This window comes from Platalea leucorodia, assembly GCF_965183815.1.
Source record: "Platalea leucorodia genome assembly, chromosome: 1".
NCBI lineage: Eukaryota > Metazoa > Chordata > Aves > Pelecaniformes > Threskiornithidae > Platalea > Platalea leucorodia.
Genome location: NC_138823.1, coordinates 442909 through 457372, shown reverse-complemented (window position 1 = coordinate 457372; position 14464 = coordinate 442909). Strand labels below are relative to the sequence as shown.

The window sequence follows — 14464 nt, the reverse complement described above, 5'->3', positions numbered from 1 at the left end:
CTGGGGCAGCACGGGCCGGAGCTTGGATTGCTTTCCACGTCGTCGAGGCTTTCCCGGCAGGGAAAGCTCCGCTGGCACCTCCCTCGCCACCCGCTCCCCTCTGTCCTGCTCACCCTCGTGCTCCGGCTGGGTCTCTGATTTCCCCAAGGTGATGGCTTTCCGCGCCAGCCCCTCTCGCGCAGGGAGCCCCGGCAAGCACGGGAGGAGGCTCCCCTCTGCAGGGGGCCGGTGCAGGGCTCTCCCCGGAGGGCAGTGGGCACGGTGGTGGTGTGCAAGCTGCTCGCATCCGTCTCCATCACTTTGGGCTTTGCTCGCGCTCCATCCCTTCTCTGTGGTACATGGGTCATCCCGCTTCTTGCACTGCTGTCTCGATCCTATCGCCCGTCTGCCCGCACTGTGCTAAGTGAGACACGGTAGTCGTGTGTCCCCTGTCTGCCATACGTCTTCTGGAAGCTGGCATCACCGCCTCCAGCTTGTGGGGAGGCCCAGGGACCCGAAGCCATTCCATGCGCATCCTCCACCCCTCCGCCCCGGACTGTCCCGTCTCTCGGTGGTGCGTTGTTGTGGCTGGCGTTGACGCCGTGGCTCGGTCGCATCCCTTGTGATTTCTCTCTCTCTCCCCTCTCTATTTTCTCTGCACCCTCTTTCCCCTCCAGAAAGCCGCCGAGAAGCTGAAGGAGGAGGAGAGGAAGCGGCTGGCGGAGGTGGAGGCCCAGCTGGAGAAGCAGCGGCAGCTGGCCGAGGCCCACGCCAAAGCCAAGGCGCAGGCGGAGGCGGAGGCGCGGGAGCTGCAGCTCCGCATGCAGGAGGAGGTCACCCGGCGGGAGGTGGTGGCCGTGGATGCCGAGCAGCAGAAGCAGAACATCCAGCAGGAGCTGATGCAGCTGCGGCAGAACTCAGACCACCAGATCAAGTCCAAGGTCAAGCTGATTGAGGAGGCCGAGTACAACCGCAAGAAGGTGGAGGAGGAGATCCGCCTCATCCGCCTCCAGCTGGAGAGCACCGAGAAGCAGCGGGCAGGTGCCGAGATGGAGCTGCAGGATCTGCGGGCACGTGCCGAGGAAGCCGAGCGGCAGAAGAAGCAGGCTCAGGAGGAGGCTGAGCGCCTGCGCTGGCAGGTGAAGGAGGAGAGCCAGAAGAAGCGGGAGGCAGAGGAGGAGCTGAAGCGCAAGGTGCAGGCCGAGAGGGACGCGGCACGGGAGAAGCAGAAGGCGGTGGCGGACCTGGAGAAGCTGCGGCTGCAGGCGGAGGAGGCCGAGCGGCGGATGCGGCAGGCAGAGGCTGAGAAGGAGCGGCAGATCCAGGTGGCCCAGGAGGTGGCCCAGCGGAGTGCTGAGGCCGAGCTGCAGAGCAAGCGGCTGTCCTTTGCCGAGAAGACGGCACAGCTGGAGCTGTCGCTGCAGCAGGAGCACATCACGGTGACCCACCTGCAGGAGGAGGCTGAGCGGCTGAAGAAGCAGCAGCTGGAGGCTGAGCGGTCACGGGAGGAGGCCGAGAAGGAGCTGGAGCACTGGCGGCAGAAGGCCAACGAGGCGCTGCGGCTGCGGCTGCAGGCAGAGGAGGTGGCCCACAAGAAGGCGTTGGCACAGGAGGAGGCAGAGAAGCAGAAGGAGGACGCGGAGCGGGAGGCCCGCAAGCGTGCCAAGGCGGAGGAGTCGGCCCTGCGGCAGAAGGAGCTGGCGGAGGAGGAGCTGGAGAAGCAGCGGGAGCTGGCGGAGGGCACGGCCCAGCAGAAGCTGGCGGCGGAGCAGGAGCTGATCCGGCTGAAGGCGGAGATGGACAACGGGGAACAGCAGCGCCTGCTCCTGGAGGAGGAGCTCTTCCGGCTGAAGAAGGAGGTGAGCGAGGCCATCCAGAAGAGGAAAGAGGTGGAGGAGGAGCTGGCCAAGCTGCGGGCCGAGATGGAGATCCTGCTAGAGAGCAAGGCCAAGACAGAGGAGGAGTCGCGCTCCACCAGCGAGAAGTCCAAGCAGCGGCTGGAGGCCGAGGCCAGCAAGCTGCGGGAGCTGGCCGAGGAGGCTGCCCGGCTGCGGGCCCTCTCCGAGGAGGCCAAGAGGCAGCGGCAGCTGGCGGAGGACGAGGCCAGCCGGCAGCGGGCCGAGGCTGAGCGCATCCTGAAGGAGAAGCTGGCGGCCATCAACGAGGCCTCGCGGCTGAAGGCAGAGGCAGAGATCGCCCTGAAGGAGAAGGAGGCGGAGAACGAGCGGCTGCGGCGGCTGGCGGAGGACGAGGCCTACCAGCGCAAGCTGCTGGAGGAGCAGGCCGCCCAGCACAAGCAGGACATCGAGGAGAAGATCGCCATGCTGAAGCGCTCCTCGGAGAGTGAGCTGGAGCGGCAGAAGAGCCTGGTGGAGGACACGCTGCGGCAGCGGCGCCAGGTGGAGGAGGAGATCCGTGCCCTGAAGGCCAGCTTCGAGAAGGCCTCAGCGGGCAAGACTGACCTGGAGCGGGAGTTGAGCCGCATCCGCGGGGAGGCAGAGGAGGTGCAGCGCAGCCGGGAGCAGGCCGAGCGGGAGGCCGAGCGGCAGCGGGCACTGGCGCTGGAGGAGGAGGGCCGCCGGCGGGAGGCTGAGGAGAAGGTGCAGGCCATCCTGGCGGCCGAGGAGGAGGCTGGGCGGCAGCGGCGGCTGGCTCTAGAGGAGGTGGAGCGGCTGAAGGCCATGGTGGAGGAGGCCAGACGGCAGAAGGAGCTGGCGGAGAAGGAGTCGGAGCGGCAGATCCAGCTGGCACGGGAGGCGGCACAGAAGCGGATTGCAGCGGAGGAGAAGGCCCACCTGGCCGCTGTGCAGCAGAAGGAGCAGGAGCTGCTGCAGACACGGCAGCAGGAGCAGAGCCTCCTGGACCGGCTGCGGGAGGAGGCTGAGCGGGCCAGGCGGGCAGCAGAGGAGGCAGAGTTCGCTCGCAGCAAGGCTGAGCAGGACGCCAGCCTCTCCCGGCAGCGGGTGGAGGAGGCCGAGCGGCTGAAGCAGCAGGCGGAGGAGGAGGCGCAGGCCAAGGCACAGGCGCAGGCGGATGCGGAGAAGCTGCGGAAGGAGGCCGAGCTGGAGGCGGCAAAGCGGGCGCAGGCGGAGCAGGCAGCCCTGCGGCAGAAGCAGCTGGCAGATGCTGAGATGGAGAAGCACAAGAAGTTTGCCGAGCAGACACTGCGGCAGAAGGCGCAGGTGGAGCAGGAGCTGACCAAGGTGAAGCTGCAGCTGGACGAGACAGACCACCAGAAGGGCATTCTGGATGAGGAGCTGCAGCGGCTGAAGGAGGAGGTGACCGATGCCGTCCGGCAGAAGGCCCAGGTGGAGGAGGAGCTCTTCAAGGTCCGGGTGCAGATGGAGGAGCTGGCGAAGCTGAAGAGCCGGATTGAGGAGGAGAACAAGGCACTGATCCTCAAGGACAAGGACAACACGCAGAAGTTTCTGGCGGAGGAGGCTGAGAAGATGAAGCAGGTGGCGGAGGAGGTCGCCCGGCTCAGTGTGGAGGCCCAGGAGGCCGCCCGCATGCGGAAGCTGGCTGAGGATGACCTGGCACAGCAGCGGGCACTGGCAGAGAAGATGCTCAAGGAGAAGATGCAGGCAGTGCAGGAGGCCACGCGGCTGAAGGCCGAGGCGGAGATGCTGCAGAAGCAGAAGGACCTGGCGCAGGAGCACGCCAAGCGGCTGCAGGAGGACAAGGAGCAGATGCAGCAGCGCCTGGCCGAGGAGACCGAGGGTTTCCAGAAAACCCTGGAGGCTGAGCGCCGGCGGCAGCTGGAGATCACGGCCGAGGCCGAGCGCCTCAAACTGCATGTGGCGGAGATGAGCATGGCCCAGGCCAAGGCCGAGGAGGAAGCCAAGCGGTTCAAGAAGCAGGCAGAGGAGATCAGCGAAAGGCTGCACGAGACTGAGCTGGCCACGCAGGAGAAGATGACGCTGGTGCACACTCTGGAGATCCAGCGGCACCAGAGTGACCAGGATGCAGAGAAGCTGCGGAGGGCCATCGCTGACCTGGAGCAGGAGAAGGAGAAGCTGAAGCAGGAGGCGGCGTTGCTGCAGCAGAAGGCGGAGGAGGTACTGGGCTACGGGTCCCCCTTAGCGGTGGTGGTACGCAGGGAGTCCTTCCCTCTCCCCAGCCGCCCCGTGCTGTGTCCCGGGACAGCAGGCACGTGGGTGGCTGGCCAGGCTCTGGGAGCTGCGTTGGCTGGTCCCTGAGGACCGTCGCTGCAGCACAGGCGTGCAGCCTCCAGCCCTGGCGCGGCGGGCGTAGGCACAGAGCTGGCTGCTGGCACCATCCGGTAGGCAGAGGCGTCACTGAGCTTCCTGCCCCAGGGTCCCCCCTACCAGGGGTCACGGTGAGCATCTGCTTGTGGGGCAGGTCAAGAGTGTGCAGAGCCAGCATCAGGTGCAGCGAGGCAAACCCAGCAGGGAGATGTTGGAGCAGGACCTCTCACCCCCTGCCCTCTCCTGCTGCCAGCAGCTCCTGCTATGGAGGGGTGATCCTCATCACCTGCGCCGGCTTTTCAGCCCCGTGGTGCATCCTGCCTTATTCTTCTCCATAGACAAGAGCTGTCCCCAGCTCCCAGCCTCGGTACCAGGTGGGGAGTCCCTGACCCCCGCAGAAGAGCTTGTGTCTTTTCCCTGCTTGTTCCACCCACGTGTTGTTTGCTGTGGCCCCCTAACCCCAGCTCTGCTCCCTTAACTCCTAACCAGCGTAGCAGAGTGATGGGGTGACTCTGCACCCCTACCAGCCTGGTACCACCCCCGCTGCCTGTCCTCTCACCCCTGCCCGCCTCTGCTGCCCCACCGATGCTGCCCTGCTAGGCAGATGGTGCCATCTGACTGTGCTGTCCTCTCTCCCACCCCAGATGCAGGTGGCCCAGCAGGCACAGCTCCGCCAGGAGACACAGCTCCTCCAGCAGACCTTCCTGACGGAGAAGGACGCCCTGCTGCAGAAGGAAAAGTTCATCGAGGAAGAGAAAACAAAGCTGGAGAAGCTCTTTAAAGATGAGGTGAACAAAGCCCAGAACCTGAAGGCAGAGCAGGAGCGGCAGCAGAAGGAGATGGAGCAGGAGAAGCAGCAGCTGAAAGCCATGCTGGATGAAGCCAAGAAGCATCAGCAAGAAGCAGAGGAAAATGTCCGGCACAAGCAGGAGGAGCTGCAGCAGCTGGAAAGACAGCGGCAGCAGCAGGAGAAACTCCTGGAAGAGGAGAACAAGAAGCTCAGGGAGAGGCTCGAGCAAATGCAGGAAGAGTACAAGGCTGCCCTGGCCCAGACACGAGAGATCATGATCCAGACGGACGACCTGCCCGAGGAGACCATGGTTATGACGATGCAGCTGTCAGATACCAAAGCTGTGCCCAATGGCAGAGAGGTGGTGGATGGCTTGGCACAGAACGGGGAGCCAGAGTTTGCATTTGACGGTATCCGTCAGAAGGTATCTGCAGAGAAGCTGGCTGACGCTGGCATTTTGAGCAAGGAGAGCTTAGACAAGTTGGCGAAGGGCGTCGTGAGTGTTGGCGAGCTCTCACAGAGGGAAGACATCAGGAAGTACCTGCAGGGCAAGAGCAGCATCGCTGGTTTGTTAATCAAACCCACCAATCAAAAGATGAGCATCTATGAAGCCATGAAGAAGAAGCTGCTCAGCCCAGGCACCGCGCTGGTCCTCCTGGAAGCGCAGGCTGCCTCTGGCTTCATAATTGACCCTGTGCGAAATGCGAGGCTCTCAGTGAACGAGGCAGTGAGAGAGGGAGTGATTGGGCCAGAACTGCACAATAAGATGCTGGCTGCTGAACGGGCAGTAACCGGCTACAAGGATCCTTACACCGGCGACCAGATCTCCCTTTTCCAGGCCATGAAGAAGGAGCTCATTGTCAAGGAGCACGGCATCCGCCTGCTCGAGGCCCAGATCGCCACCGGCGGCATCATCGATCCCGTCAACAGCCACCGCCTGCCTGTAGAAGCTGCCTACAAGAGGGGCTACTTCGATGAGGAGATGAACCAGGTCCTCTCCGACCCCACCGACGACACCAAGGGCTTCTTCGACCCCAACACACAGGAGAACCTCACCTACCTGCAGCTCATGGAGCGGTGCGTGACTGACCCGGACACAGGGCTGTGCCTCCTGCCGCTCACTGACCAGGCGACCAAAGCAAGAGAGCTGGTCTACACTGACAAAGAAGCTAAGGACGTCTTTAAAAAGGCCACGGTGACAGCACCGTTCGGCAAGTTCCAAGGGAAGACGGTGACCATCTGGGAGATCATCAACTCTGAATACTTTACTGAGGACCAAAGGCGGGACCTGATCCAGCAGTACAGGACTGGCAAGATCACGGTGGAGAAGATCATTAAGATCATCATCACGGTTGTGGAGGAAAGCGAGAAAAAGAGCCAGATGTGCTTCGAGGGCCTCCGGGCCCCTGTGCCTGCCGCTGAGCTGCTGGATAGCAAAATCATCAACAAGGACCTCTACAACCAGCTGCACCAGGGCAAGAAGTCTGTGAAGGACGTGGCGGAGATGGAGTCTGTGCGGCAGTACCTGAAGGGCACGGATGTCATTGCCGGTGTCCTAGTGGAGTCGACTGGCCAGAAGCTCACCTTCTACGACGCCCTGAAGAGAAACCTGCTGAAGCCAGAGATTGCCCTGTCCCTGCTGGAAGTGCAGGCTGCCACCGGCTACATCATTGACCCTGTGCAGAACAAGCTGTTCTCTGTTGATGAGGCAGTGAAGGCAGAGGTGGTGGGGCCGGAGTTTCATGAGAAGCTGCTGTCCGCAGAGAAGGCCGTGACTGGCTACAAGGATCCCTATACGGGCCAGACGGTTTCCCTGTTCCAAGCGCTCAAGAAGGGCCTCATCCCCAGCGATACCGGGATGCGTCTGCTGGATGTCCAGCTCGCCACTGGAGGCATCATTGATCCTGTGAACAGCCACCGGCTCCCGCTCGAGGTCGCCTACAAGCGGGGCTACTTCAACCCGGAGATAAATGAGGCTCTGTCTGACCTCCGAGATGACACCAAGGCTTTCTATTGTCCCAATACCCAAGAGCACCTCACCTATGCCCAGTTGCAGAAGAACTGCCACCGCGACAAGCAGACTGGCTTCTGCCTGCTGCCCCTGTCAGACAAAGCCATCCAGTCACAGCAGGAGGAGGTCTACACAGACAGCCAGGCGAAGGAGCGCTTTGACAAGGCAACCATAGAGGTCCCAGTGGGCAGCATGAAGGGCCAGACAATGACCATCTGGGAGCTAATCCACTCCGAGTACTTCACAGAGGAGCACAGGCGGGAGCTCCTCCGACAGTACAAGACTGGCAAGGTGACCATTGAGAAGATCATCAAGATTGTGATCACCATCATCGAGGAGGCAGAGACCAAAAAGCAGGAGAAGCTGACGTTCAGCGGTCTCCGGGCACCTGTACCTGCCAGCGAGCTGGTGGAGTCCCGCATCATCAGCAAAGCCCAGTATGAGCAGCTGAAGGAAGGCAAGAAATCAGTGAAGGACCTCTCTGAGACAGATGCGGTGAGGAGATTCCTGCATGGCAGTGACTGCATTGCTGGTGTCTACGTGGAGGCGACCAAGGAGAAGCTGAACATCTATGAGGCCATGAAGAGGAACCTGCTGAGGCCCAGCACCGCTGTGGTCCTCCTGGAGGCCCAGGCAGCGACCGGGTTCTTGATCGACCCTGTGAAGAACCGGAAACTGTATGTCAATGAGGCCGTGAAGGCTGGTGTCGTCGGGCCTGAACTGCACGAGAAGCTGCTGTCTGCTGAGAAGGCTGTCACTGGTTACAAGGACCCCTACTCGGGCAACACCATCTCCCTCTTCCAGGCCATGAAGAAAGGACTCATCGTGAAGGAGCACGGCATCCGCCTGCTCGAGGCCCAGATCGCCACCGGCGGCATCATTGACCCCGTGCACAGCCACCGCCTCCCTGTGGAGGTGGCCTACAAGCGGGGCTACTTCGATGAGGAAATGAACCGAACCCTCTCCGACCCCACTGATGACACCAAGGGCTTCTTTGACCCCAACACCCACAAGAACCTCACCTACCTGCAGCTGAAGGAGAAGTGCATCGAGGATCCTGAGACGGGCCTGTATTTGCTGCCTCTGCGGGAGCCTGAGAAGCCTACAGTGGTAGAGACCACCCAGGTGTACACAGAGGCAGAGACGCGGAAGGTGTTTGAGGAGACACAGGTGGACATCCCTGTGGGCACCAGGGCGGGCTCCTCCATGTCGCTGTGGGAGATCATGCACTCAGACCTGCTGCCTGAGGAGCAGCGGAAGCAGCTCATGGAGGAGTTCCAGTCCGGCCGTGTGTCCAAGGAGCGCTTGATCATCATCATCATTGAGATCATTGAGAAGACTGAAATCATCCGGCAGCAGAATCTCACATCCTATGACTACGTCCGGCGCCGCATCACGGCCGAGGACCTCTATGAGGCCAAGATCATCTCACTAGACATCTACAACCTGCTGAAGCAGGGCTCCAAAACCTTCCGGGAGCTCCTGGACGTGGAGACTATCTGGAAGTACCTCTATGGGTCAGGCTGTGTGGCTGGCATCTACATCCCGTCTTCCAAGCAGAAGCTGAGTATCTACCAGGCACTGAAGAAGGGGCTGATCAACTCCGAAGTGGCCCGCTCCCTCCTGGAGGCCCAGGCTGCCACCGGTTTCATGATCGACCCCACAAAGAATGAGATGCTGACCGTTGACGAAGCGGTCAGGAAAGGTGTGGTGGGGCCTGAAATCCATGACCGGCTCCTGTCCGCAGAGAGGGCTGTGACCGGTTACAGAGACCCGTACAGCGAACAGAAGATTTCCATCTTCCAGGCCATGAAAAAAGATCTCATTCCCAGCGAAGAGGCCCTCAAGCTCCTGGACGCCCAGATAGCCACTGGTGGCATCATTGATCCGCACCTGGGCTTCCATCTGCCCCTGGACGTGGCCTGCCAGCGGGGCTTCATCAACAAGGACACGTACGACATGCTGTCCGAGCCCAGCGAGGTGCGAAGCTATGTGGACCCATCCACAGAGGAGAAGCTCAGCTACACACAGCTCCTGAAGCGGTGCCGGAAGGACGAGAACAGCGGTCTCCTCCTGCTCCCACTCTGTGACACGAGGAAGCTCACCTTCCGGGGGCTGCGGAAGCAGATCACTGTGGAGGAGCTGGTCCGTTCACAGGTGATGGACGAAGCCACTGCCCAGCGCCTCCAGGAAGGCCTCACCTCCATTGAGGAGGTCTCTAAGAACCTGAAGAAGTTCCTGGAGGGCACCAGCTGCATCGCTGGCGTCTTTGTGGACTCCACGAAGGAGCGGCTGTCCGTGTACCAGGCCATGAAGAAGGGTATCATCAGGCCAGGCACCGCGTTTGAGCTCCTGGAGGCGCAGGCAGCCACGGGGTATGTAATTGACCCCATCAAGGGCCTCAAGCTGACAGTGGAGGAAGCTGTGCGGATGGGCATTGTGGGCCCTGAGTTCAAGGACAAGCTGCTCTCTGCTGAGAGGGCAGTCACCGGCTACCGGGATCCCTACTCTGGAAAGCTCATCTCCCTCTTCCAGGCCATGAAGAAGGGTCTGATCCTGAAGGACCATGGGATCCGCTTGCTCGAGGCCCAGATTGCAACGGGAGGCATAATTGATCCCGAGGAGAGCCACCGCCTCCCTGTGGAGATTGCCTACAAGAGGGGCCTCTTTGATGAGGAGATGAATGAGATCCTGCTGGATCCCAGCGATGATACCAAGGGCTTCTTCGACCCGAACACAGAGGAGAACCTCACCTACCTGCAGCTCATGGAGCGGTGCATCACTGACCCAGAGACTGGCCTCTGCCTCCTGCCCCTGAAGGAGAAGAAGCGGGAGAGAAAGACTTCTTCCAAGTCCTCTGTCCGCAAGCGCAGGGTGGTGATTGTCGACCCGGAGACGGGCAAGGAGATGTCCGTGTACGAAGCCTATCGCAAGGGCCTCATTGACCACCAGACCTACCTGGAGCTGTCGGAGCAGGAGTGTGAGTGGGAGGAGATCACCACCTCCTCCTCTGATGGCGTGGTGAAGTCAATGATCATTGACAGACGCTCAGGGCGCCAGTACGACATCGACGATGCCATCAGCAAGGGCCTGATTGACCAGTCGGCCCTGGACCAGTACCGCTCAGGCACCCTCTCCATCACCGAGTTTGCAGACATGCTCTCTGGCAACATGAGCGGCTTCCGGTCACGGTCGTCCTCTGTGGGATCATCCTCCTCCTACACTGTCAGCCCGGCGCCCACGCGAACGCAGATATCCATGTGGAGCGACCCGACTGAGGAGACTGGGCCAGTGGCAGGCATCCTGGACACAGACACTCTGGAGAAGGTGTCCATCACAGAGGCGATGCGCCGCAACCTCGTGGATAACATCACGGGGCAGAGGCTGCTGGAAGCCCAGGCCTGCACTGGGGGCATCATCGACCCCAACACTGGGGATAAGTGCTCTGTCGCCGACGCGGTGAACAAGGGCCTGGTCGACAAGATCATGGTAGACCGCATCAACCTGGCGCAGAAGGCCTTCTATGGCTTCGAGGACCCGCGGACCAAGACGAAGATGTCAGCGGCCCAGGCCCTGAAGAAGGGCTGGCTGTACTACGAGGCCGGGCAGCGCTTCCTGGAGGTGCAGTACCTGACGGGGGGCCTGATCGAGCCTGACGTTGAGGGCCGTGTCTCCTTGGACGAGGCGCTGCAGAAGGGCACCATCGACACACGCACGGCCCAGAAGCTGCGGGACGTAAACACCTACTCCAAGTATCTCACCTGCCCCAAAACCAAGCTCAAGATCTCCTACAAGGACGCGATGGACCGAAGCATGATTGAGGACGGGACTGGCCTGCGGCTGCTGGAGGCCTCCTCCCAGTCCAGCAAGGGCTACTACAGCCCCTACAATGTCAGCAGTGCTGGCTCCACCTCCGGCTCGCGGTCGGGCTCCCGGACCGGGTCCCGGTCGGGCTCCAGGCGAGGCAGCTTCGATGCCACCGGCTCCGGCTTCTCCATGACCTTCTCTTCCTCCTCCTACTCCTCCTCAAGCTTTGGGCGCAGATACGCTGGGGGTCCCCAGAGCGCCGTGGAGGCGGCCGCCCTCACCCTCGCCTTGTCCCTCCTGAGCAGGAGCTGCGGGCAGGAGGCGAGTGGGGAGCACCCCGGGCTGTACGGGCCCCCGCTCCGCGTGGCCTGAAACCTGCCGGCCCCTTCCCGAGGAACCCACCACCTCGCCTGCTCCGCATGTGGCAATGCTGCTGGCTAATCACTAGTATTTTTTTTAATTTTTAAACTCCATTCTTCTTCCAAAGCAGTGCCTAAAGTTTAACCAAAAAGACTAGACTAATATATTAATATATACGATTGTTCTGACAGTATTTGTATATTAAGAGATGAGAGAGAAAACACACTACCCTCCCAGATCTGCCGCCCCGGCAGCCTGCTGCCCTTCCTGCCCTCTGCAGAGCCGATCCCACCCAGCCGCTCGGACGCCACGAGGCAGAGCTGGAAACCAGGAAAACAGTTCCGTCTTTTTGATCTAACCACTTAGCGACTCTTTTGTAATTAACCCTGCCGGCTTCATCCCCCGCACCCCGAAGGAGGAGACCACCCTGTCCCTGCGGCGCACCGCAGCTGGTGTGCCGGCAGGCAGGACGGAGGAGGACATCGTGGGCTCCCTGCCGCTCGGCGCCGGACAGCCAGAGCCTGGACCCCTGAGCCGCACCGCCACACCGCACCAGCCCCAGAGCTGTTGCCTGGACCCCTTCCAGCTGCCCTCTGCGCGGCGTGGCAAGGAGGGGGCTCTGCACCCTGGCTCCCAAGCTGCCCCAGCTCCCTGGCTTGGCCTCCTGGCACATCCCCGCCACTGCACCGCGGAGCCGGTGCCCCGACCGTAAGTGCGCGCTGGCGCTGCCCGGTGCTTCCGCGCCGTGCGGAGGGACCTGCCTCCGCTCTGCCGCTTCGCCCGCCGAGGGGCTTCGCTGCGTGTCCGCCGCCACCTCCGCCAGCCCGCCCGCCCGCTGGGACGCACCTGCCACGCTTGGCTCTCCCCGCCCGCGTGGCTCGTGTTGCCGCTAGCCGGCGGCCGCGCCTGCTGCTGCCTCTCTGTCTGTCTGTCTGTCTCTCCGTGTATCTGGGAAGTGCTCTGCACAAGGTTGATTTCTTAACATTGACGTGGCTTAATGAATTGACAGGCGTCCGCCAGAGCCCGCGCCCGAGCTCAGCAGAGCCTGCGCTGCCAAAGCCAGCCCGGCTCCGCGCGCAGTTCCTGCGCCCAGACCCCAGCCGCTGCCCGGCCACGCTCCCCCCACCTCGCCATGGGGGTTCTCCAGACCCTCCCGAGGGGCGCGGAGGCCACAGGACCCTCCGTGCGCAGGGTGGGCCGTGGGACGCTGCAGCAGCCCGGCGTGCTCTCTTGTTAGAAAAAAGGCGGATCTCTCTAAAACCGGACTCCTCTTTTCTTCCTCGTGGTAATTCCTTTCCTCTTGGTTTTCCTCTCCTTCCCTTCACCCGCAATAACGCACTCTCTCTCTGGCAGACGTCTTTTTCCAGTCCCACCAAAGAAGTCCCCTTGCCACTGGGCGAGTTCCTTAGCTGGGTCTCCGATGTCAGCAAGTCATGGATGGGCTCGAGGGGAGCCTGGGACGCGGCAGCTCCTCGGCCGTGCTCGCCGGCGCAGGTAACGCCAACCTTTCCAGTCTCTCTCTTTGGAGCCGGGGTTCCCCGCTGTCCCGTGGCTCGCTGGGCGGGTGCTGGGGCTTTAGCTGGGTGCTGCGTTCTCCAGGCGGTGACACCGAGATGCCTGGCGGGCATCGTTTTTCTCCAAGTACAGTTTGGGGTACAGTCACCCATGGTGAAGGCTTTCCAGCTGTGGTTGTGCCGGACTGGTGCTGTGCCCTGCTGCTTGGGCCGCGGGAGGGCCAGCCCCGGTTGGGAGGTGTCACTTGCCGAGGTAGCGCGGGGGCAAGCAGGCTGTCGCGGGGCGGGCACGCAGCACTGCCAGCTGGGCTCGATGGCTTCATCTCATGGACCGGTCTCCCTGTCTCATCCCATCTTTTCTGTTCGCTTTGTTTTAGTGTTGCTGGATGTCCATCCCAACTCCCCTCACCGCTGCCACGGAGCCCGTACCCCCGTCCTGGGGCAAGTGGGACGGCACTTGAGGACACTGGGACATGCTCCCTCTCCCTTTACACTTGCCAGAGTCCCTGGGCAGAGACCAGGGACCGTGCTGCCCGCGTGCAGGGGCTGCCGCGCAGCACCGGAGCCCCCCAGCTGGCAGCGGAGTGCCCCGGCCCACCCGCTGCCCCTGCCCCCTGGCAGCACGCAGCCCCCGTCCCCTGCCACACTCCACCGGGGCCCCAGGCAGGGGCTGAAGCAATAAGTGACGCGGCGGTGGTGGGGCTGCACTGGCTCGGGCTGTCGGGGCTGTAGCCCCTGTGCTCGGCCCCCCACGGGGGCCCTGGCCCCCAGGAGGCACCTGCGCGGTCGCCTGGCCCTCCCCTCGCCCTGTGCCAGTGTGCCCCGAGGTGCACCCCCTCCTCCCCAGGGACGGCCTCCCGGCACGGTGCCACGGCTCACCCACGGATCTCCACAGCACCTCTCCTCCTTCCCGCCTGCTCTCATTTGCCATGTGTAAATCGAATCATGTTATTCGTCAGCATTCGTTATTATTATTCTCATTATCCAGTTTTGCTTTTGCATGACATGCTAATGTGGGCGACTCTGTACCATAGCCCAGCCTGAGCCGGGGCTCCTGCTCCCTCGGGGCCCCGCGCTCCCCTGATTTCCCAGTCTTCTCATCAGGGCAGCTGGGGCTGATCAATAATCCAAAAGCATCTCTTTTTGGGGGCAAAACACTAAAACCTGACTTGTATATACCGTGAAGTGTTTGTAAAACATGCAGTATGGACCCATGGCTCTCCCCAGCGAGGTCAGTAAAAGAGATCCTATGAAACCAGCTGGCAGCTCCGCGTGGTCTGTTCGCCCTCACTGCTCCCTGCGGGCGGCCGCGCCCCGGCCTCGCCGCTGTGGGTCCAGGCTGGGGGCTCCCGGTTGCCTCCCGCGCCTTCGTGCCGTGGGCCATGCTGTCCGGGGTGTGTGCTGCCATGGGTCATGGTGGAAGATGCCAGGGCACCGGAGGTCTGACCAGCTCCTGGCACCAGCGCTGCAGCGGCGTGCCGGGCTCGTGCACAGCCGTGCCTAGGCATCCCCGCAGCGCCGCCAGGCACAGAGCAGGGCTGCGGGGTTGTCCCCAGAGCAGCTCCCGGGCCGGCAGCGCTCCCGGCCCCAAGGTTTTCTCTGCGTGGAGGTGAGCGCGGGTGCAGCGGGGCTGGGGTCTCTCCTGCCCTGGGAGGCTGCAGCCCCGTGCCAGCAGGTTTTGGGGATGGAGAGCAGCAGTGTGTGAGCACAGCGGGTGGTGTGGAGGCTTCTGAGGCTGCGTCCTTCACACGCAGACAGATCCGTCCCTCCGGTGGTGGGGCTCTGGGCAGGGCAG

General features: G+C 62.4%; 1 protein-coding gene across 7 annotated transcripts in view; it reads left to right on the top strand.

Moving 5' to 3' along the window:
- Positions 1-13920, top strand: part of PLEC (plectin) — a 67341-nt gene extending 53421 nt beyond the window's left edge. For all 7 annotated transcript variants that reach the window (XM_082317465.1, XM_082317463.1, XM_082317469.1 and 4 more), the window contains 4 exons: positions 657-4037; positions 4832-11863; positions 12509-12649; positions 13047-13920. In XM_082317465.1, the coding sequence (XP_082173591.1) occupies positions 657-4037; positions 4832-11167 (9717 nt within the window). In that variant the 3' untranslated portion in view covers positions 11168-11863; positions 12509-12649; positions 13047-13920. The remainder of the gene's footprint in view (positions 1-656; positions 4038-4831; positions 11864-12508; positions 12650-13046) is intronic.
- Positions 13921-14464: the final 544 nt, after the last annotated feature.